The 6,867-nt window shown below is 60.5% G+C and overlaps 1 protein-coding gene across 1 annotated transcript in view; it reads left to right on the plus strand.

Annotated features, from left to right (window-relative positions):
• Window positions 1-4,421, plus strand: part of LRRC3C (leucine rich repeat containing 3C) — an 18,218-nt gene extending 13,797 nt beyond the window's left edge. The window contains exon 2 of the mRNA XM_042027949.1: window positions 1,744-4,421. Coding sequence (XP_041883883.1) covers window positions 1,798-2,595 — 798 coding nt within the window. The 5' untranslated portion in view covers window positions 1,744-1,797 and the 3' untranslated portion in view covers window positions 2,596-4,421. The remainder of the gene's footprint in view (window positions 1-1,743) is intronic.
• The last annotated feature ends 2,446 nt before the right edge of the window (window positions 4,422-6,867 follow it).

Below are 6,867 nucleotides of genomic sequence, written 5' to 3' on the forward strand. Positions count from 1 at the left end.
CAACTGCACCTCCGGCGGGGCGGGAGGCGGGGAGGGGAGGGTCGGCAGAGCCGCGCAGAGCGGAGCTTCCCCCGGGAAAGCACCGGGGCTTCCCTCGCCTGCGACGCCCCCGGTGCCGAGCGGGCCGGGGGGATCCCCGGGCATCCCCGGGCGCACGGAGGGTCCTCGCGTTCGCACCGCCCCCGGCTCCTCAACCGCATTTCCTGGCGGCGACCCCCGCGGTCGGGCTGGGGACCCCCGCGCCCTGCTGCGGGCTGGGAGACCCGCGGTGGGACAGGGGCTGGCTCGCTGTCGTCGCTGCCGTGTCTGGTCCGCATCCCACCCGCAGGGGTGTCCCGGTCCCGTGGACGAAGCAGCCCCCTCCCGGGACACCGGGTCCTGGCTCATGCCGGTGGTTTCCCGGGCAGCGGGAAGAGGGTACCAAGGGGCTGTGTTTGTCCCAGGTTACCTCTGGAAGACTTGGGGGGTGGTGCAGTGTGGGGCTCCAGGGTCCCGGTGCCCTTCGTGTGCCCTGAGCTCTGGTTCCCTCTCAGGACCCTCCTGGATCCCGGGGCTCCGGCAGTGCAGGGGTCAGTTCTGCACAGGTGTGACCTTGGGGTGTTTTGGCGTGGCAGGGCTGTGTGACAGCGCCCAGCACTCGGGGTGCTCGCTTGCCTGTGCTGTGGAGGCCACCCTTGGGTGGCCACCTCTGCACCACACCAAGGAGCCCCAGTCAGCGGGTTTGCCGGTGTTGGGGTGCTCCGGGGAGCAGTGGGACCAGCAGGCAGCATTGCTGGTGGCATAGCTCAGGGCTCCCGCAGCACTGAGCTCTGCCTGACCGGGTGACACAGGCGCCTGGCAGCCCCAGTGGCTTTGATTGTGGGATGGTGGGAGAACACCTGGATCCTGCCTCCAGAGCTCCGCTGCCACGGCCGGCACAGGGACGAGCTGGGACTCCTGGACATGGTGAGACCCAGGGCTGGGAGAGCCGGGCAGCGCTCGGAGCGCTCAGACACGGCCCTTATCTGCTGCCACCACCCTGGGAACTCGTTGCACGCTCAGCTCCAGTGAATTTCCTTTTTCTGTTTTTGTTTCTTTCCTGCTGACGCTTTTCCCCTCCGGAATCAAGGGCTGGATGGGGCCCATGGTTACGGGGTAGTGTGAGCAGCCCAACCCCACGGTGGGGTGGCAGTGGGCAGAGCACGGCAGCACCCAGCGCCCACCTGTGCCAGTCCCCTCGAAAGGAGAAAACCCGCCGCGTGTCCGCGTGTGCCCCGGGCGCTCCCGGAGAGCGGAGCCGGGAGCAGGAACCTGCTGAGCCGCTGCTTGCACATGTTTTCCGTGGCATTCCCCGGGGGCCGCCTGCAGCGGCCGCTCGCCCGGAGCCGGGGCTCGCTCTGGTGCGTCCTCCGGCCGCCGCAGGATGCATCGGCCTCCTGCGAGCAGCGATCGTGGCGCCGTGACCTTGGCAGGGCGGGAGCTCACCCCGCCTCTGGCTCAACCCGAGCGTCTCCGGTTGTTACAACCCAGCTGCCGGCGCAGGAGACGTGCCCAGCCCCTGGGGCCTGATCCTGGCACGCAGGAGCCTGGAGCGAGGTGATGGCCGGGCACGGGGGAAAGCGTGAGTCGTGACGGCTGTCCCGGCCCCCATCCCTGTCCCTGCTTCATGGTTGGGGTCAGGTGTGGTGCTCACAGCCAGCGCAGTGACAGTTCTGCCCCTGTCCCCCCTGGCCTGACACTGTCCCCTTGTTGTCCCTGTCTCAGATGTGCCGACTTCAGCTGAAGCCACTGTGGGCGTGAGGAAAGCAGCATAGGACCATGACTGCAGCACAGAGGGTTCTCCTCTGCCCCATCACCATGGGACTGCTCCTGCAGAACCTCTTCCTCCTCCTCCTCTTCCTCCTGGGCTCCTGCCTCCACCCAGCCGCTGCCTTCCCCAAGGGCTGTTACCCCTCAGAAGAGGAGGGGCTGAAGACCTTTCGCTGCAGCAACGCTCAGCTGACCGAGGTCCCCAGAGACATCCCCAATGACACCAACAAGCTCTACCTGGACTTCAACCAAATCCCCTTCCTGCCTCGCGATGCCTTCCGGGACCTGCCGCTCCTGCTGGAGCTGGATCTGTCCCACAACGCCATCGCCAGAGTTGAAAGTGGGGCTTTCCAGGGCCTGGCAGAGCACCTGCACTCTCTGGACTTGTCTTCCAACAGGCTGGTGTCGGTCAGCAAAGATGCCTTTAGCAACCTGAAAGCCAAGGTGAACCTGTCCAACAACCCGTGGCTGTGTGACTGTCGGCTGCAGGAGCTGATCCGCGCAGTGGAGCTGGCGGCTGACTCCTCAGGGGGCATCATGTGTGACTCCTCCACGCAGGAGGAGCACGTCGGCAAAGCTTTCCTGCAGGTCATTGCCGACACAGACTTCTGCAATGTGTACAAGAAGACCACGGACATCGCCATGCTGGTCACCATGTTTGGCTGGTTTGCCATGGTGATCTCCTACCTGGTCTACTACGTGCGGCAGAACCAGGAGGATGCCCGGCGGCACCTGGAATATCTCAAGTCACTGCCCAGCAAGCAGCGGCGATCGGAGGAGTCATCCACCATCAGCACTGTGGTGTGAGCACCAGCATCCTTCAGGACATGGGGACGTGTGGAGCTGGGGACCTGCCACTCCAGGGGCTCGCCACGGCTGCAGAAGCTGTCACCAGCCACCAGCATCTCACAGAGATACTCATGGATTTGTTCTGTTCTCCCGCTGGCAGCAGCAGCCACAGCTGATGAGTCCCTGGCTCTGGTGGCTGAGGTCAGGGATGGATATCAGCCATGAGCGTGGAGGATCTGCAGCATCCTCCCAGGTTATGGATGACTGGAGTGAGCTGGAGCATCCCCCTGGCATGTGGCCATTGCTCCAACTGACCTGGACATTTGGACTTCATCTAAAACTTTTTATATTTCCTTTGCAGAGATCCCTTGGGGTATTAATGGAATCGGTGTTTTCATCTCTCCCCTGCTCCCCCTTGGCTGCCCAAGGGATGGTCTGGTAGCCCAGGACAGTCCGTGCCTGGCTCCCTGCTGAGAGATAAGTGGGAAGGAGCAGTACGGGTGCAAGGCCAGTGCCCTGCCAGGTCACTGGCCCTGGAGGGTCATGGGCTTCAAGCCCAGCCAGTAGGACCAAGAGGTGGGGCAGGAGGTGGGGACGCACTGGTTGGTGCCACTCCATCTCCTGTTTCATCTCCCTGCTCCTTTCCCAGCACTCTCAGGCCAGGTGGGGCAAGGGGTGTGGGAGTCTCCACTCAGAGATGGGGTCACTGATGGGCAAACCCAGGGCCTTTCCCCTCTGAGTGTGGGGAATTAGAACCAAACAGGGAATGAACTCCCTGGGGCAGAGCCCTTTGGGGCTGACAAGGGATGTAGGTGCTGATGGAGGGGCAGCTGGGGGTCCTGGCAGTGGGTCCAGCCCTGCTGGGATGTTGGGGAAGCGGGTTTCCCCTTGGTGCTCTCGGGGACCACGTGGGAGGGTGTTTGCAGCACCCTTTGCCATTGCTCCTGTCGCTGCTGGAGGGGAGCTCCCACCTCACAAGCTGCTGACCGGTCACTGTGATGGGAAGCAGGATGGAGGGAGCTGCCACAGCTCCTCCGTCCTCTCCCCACTCCCGCACTGCTGTCAGGAGCCTGAATCTCCCCTAAAAATGTCCAAAAGTCCCTTTTTGACACTTTCAGTATTGGGCTGCAGGTTCCTGGTGGCAGTGGTGGAGGTGATGCTGGGCACAGGGCTGGCACAGGCAAGGTCAGTGCCCACCTTTGGGCGTGCAGGGTTCAAGTGGCAACTCAGAGCAAAGCCAGAGCAGCCCCAGACTCTTCCACCTGCATGTCTGGCCTCCAGGACATCTGGTTTTGCTGGTTTTGGCCTTTTTTTAAACCAACCAATGCTGAATTGCCTTAATTCACCAAGACCGCCAACCAAAGCTGCTTGAACCTCCTCTGTACCGAGCCAGAGCTGCCTTGTTGCCAGGCCCAGCCTCAGCCCCTGGTGTGGGCAGTGTGTTTGGGTGCAGGCAGGGCTCTGGCCCGGCTGCTGCTGCTGCCCTCGTGCCCCGGTGCCGGTGGGAGCCGTGGGACAGAGCCGGCCAGGAGCGGGGCCCGTGCCCTTCCACAAGTGCCTGATTCCAGCACAGAGCAGGAGCTCTGCAACGCACAAACACCTCGGCCCCAGCTCCCATCCGGGCGTCCCCACAGCTCCACGGCAGCTCCTTCCCCCTCCACAACCGCCTGAGGAGAAAAGGGGCTGGGGGCGACCCGACTGAACCCCCCCAGGCTGCTCCCCCCAGGCCACCGCTTGTGCCCGCAGCGCGGGAGGTGCCGGGATCACCCGACCCATCCGTGTTTGGGTTAAGGGACCTTTTAGTTCTTACTTTATATGACAATAAAATCGGCTTTTACTTTGGAGCCGGTGGCCGGCGTGTACTGGTGTGTGTGTGTTTGTGGGTCACAGGGCCCTGGTGACGTTGTGCCTGCAAAGGAAGGACGGAGGTGCCCGTGACAGCCGATGTCCTTGTGGGCAGGCACTTGCAGAAACAGGACACCCGTCCCTCCGGTAACCCTGCCCCAGCCTTCAATAATGAACACCTGCGGCTCGGCTCAGGTCACTGGCACGGTCCCCGCCTCACCCAGGACCCCGTGGCGTGGTTTCCCAGGGCTCTGCTCCGCTCCTCTGCCCTCCCGTCCCCACCGGAGCAGCCCGGGCATCGCGTGGCACACGGGCAGGACCATGACGGCCGGGAGGGACAAGCCCTTCCAACACCACGGTCCCACCAGTCCCCACACGAGGCCTCTCCGGTCACAGCCCGGTCCCGGTTTTCCAGCGCCTCTCCCCGCGTGAGCCGTGCTGGAGTCTTGTGCCATGGAAGGTGAAAACCGGGCCCTAACGCAGAGTGACAGTTCCCGCTCGTGGGACATTAACCTTATTTGTCACTCGGCTGTCTCCAGACGCAGACCCCGGGCTCTGGAGCAGATGGCTGCTGTCCCCCGCTCTGGTCACTCCCTGGGGATTCTCCTCCCGCGGCTCCCGGAGCAGCTGGGGAGGGCTGGGGGACACGCAGGACACGTGGCCCCAGCTGCCACCCTGTCCGTGGGGCCGTGGCTCCCTGGAGTCCTGCCGGTGTCCCCTCTCATGGGGCTGGATGATGCTGAGTCCCCCGGGGTCAGCCCTGCTCTGGATCCTGTCTGTGCAATTATTTGGATGGAAACCATCAGGCTCATTACAGCCTGCACGGATGAGCACAGGGGAAAGGAAGTGGATTCCAGGAGTTTGTCTGGATGTGGAACAGCCACTGGCCTGTGTGGGTGTACAGGGGGATAAAAACATAAGAAGTCTACCAAATGGATGGACGGAATTGTGTTGGACTTATGCTGTCAGTACTGATAGATATTTAATCAGGTGTGACAGGGAACGGGGAAGAACAGGAAAATGGGTTTATGGGGCTATTTCCTGGGGGTGCTGTGGCCAGCCTGGGGTGTTGGGGTGTCTCGGGAGCAGGGGGACACAGCCTGCCAGATGGCTTAAATCCCAAGGAGGGATTTTTCTCATCCCACTCTTTCCAGCTGTGAGGTGCTGTGTGCCAGATCCTGCTGGGAGCAGGAGCTGGCACTTGGCACAGTGGGTGCGAGGGCCTCAGTGTTAAAGGCAACACTTCTCCTCCAGCAAGGAATTAGAATTATCCCTCTTAATACCCCTCTCTGGGTAATTCGTTTCCTGATGTAGATTTATCCGCAGGGATCAGCAGCGGGAGAATTAAGAAGGAGTGTGACCTCCTTCTGTGCGTTTCAGCACGCCGGTAAATCTCCGTTATTAACTTCCAAGGAGCTCTGCCCGCCCTGCCATTAACTGGCCTGTTCTCCTCTTCAGGATGGAGGAAATGTGCCACCGGGGCAAGATCTACGACCTGAATCCTCTTGGTAGGGACAACCCTTTGCCTGCTTGGCCCTGAAATCCCTTGGGAGCACAGGGATAGAGGGGTGTTCAGAGGAAACCCCCAGGATATCCAATGCCAGGGGACACCCTGCCCGTGGGTCTGACCCCCCAGCATCTGGGCTGGGGGAAGGGAGGGCTTTGGAGGGGTTTTGGGAGAAAGTTTTGGGAGAAGCCCTGTTTTCCCCAGCCCACAAGTGAAGCGTGTTCCACAGCGGCAGCCCCAGACTGCGTCCTGAACTTTCAACTGATTAGATTTCCAAGAGGGAAGGAAGGATGTCTAATTGTTTAATTTCCGCAATTAGAAAAATATTTATCAATAATTAGGAGTGATGGCAGTGATTACACTGGGATTAAAGCCAGGCTACACTTCATCACCCGCCTTTCACTCAGGGACCTTATTTGTTTCTTTTCACCCCCAAAAAAATCCATGTACAGCTGCATTGCTGCCAATAATGAATCATCCTTGTTCACTGCCTGCACAGAACTCGTTAATCTGATGATGCCAGTGGTTCTAGGAAGACTGCTGGGCACATCGTGTGGTCACTGGGCTTGGGCAGGAGAAAATTTAATTTCAGTGGGTAGGAAAATGAAGCAGAGCTAAAAATCACAATAGAACTTCCTGTGCCTGTGGTTGAGAGCTCGGCGTTTCAGCCAGCCACATGCTCCCCTCCAGACTCCCTGGTGATTTTCCCTCTCATCACTCATCCAAGACAGGCATGGCTGAGTCCAAGGATCATTTTCTAACAGCCGTTTTTTTAAGATGAAGTTGTGCCAATTAATAAAATTGTGTGACCCTTACAGTTTTCCCTTTCAGAGGGATATTTCCAGGTATTTTTCCTGTCTCAGGAGACCCAGGACCATCATCATCCATGGTCTGGGGATCACGTTCATCCTCCTGTGAAAGCACCGGGGGCCTGTGGC

Source organism: Corvus kubaryi, unplaced genomic scaffold (genome assembly GCF_017639235.1).
Source record: "Corvus kubaryi isolate FWS band 111438036 unplaced genomic scaffold, C.kubaryi_AGA036_p1.0 37301, whole genome shotgun sequence".
NCBI lineage: Eukaryota > Metazoa > Chordata > Aves > Passeriformes > Corvidae > Corvus > Corvus kubaryi.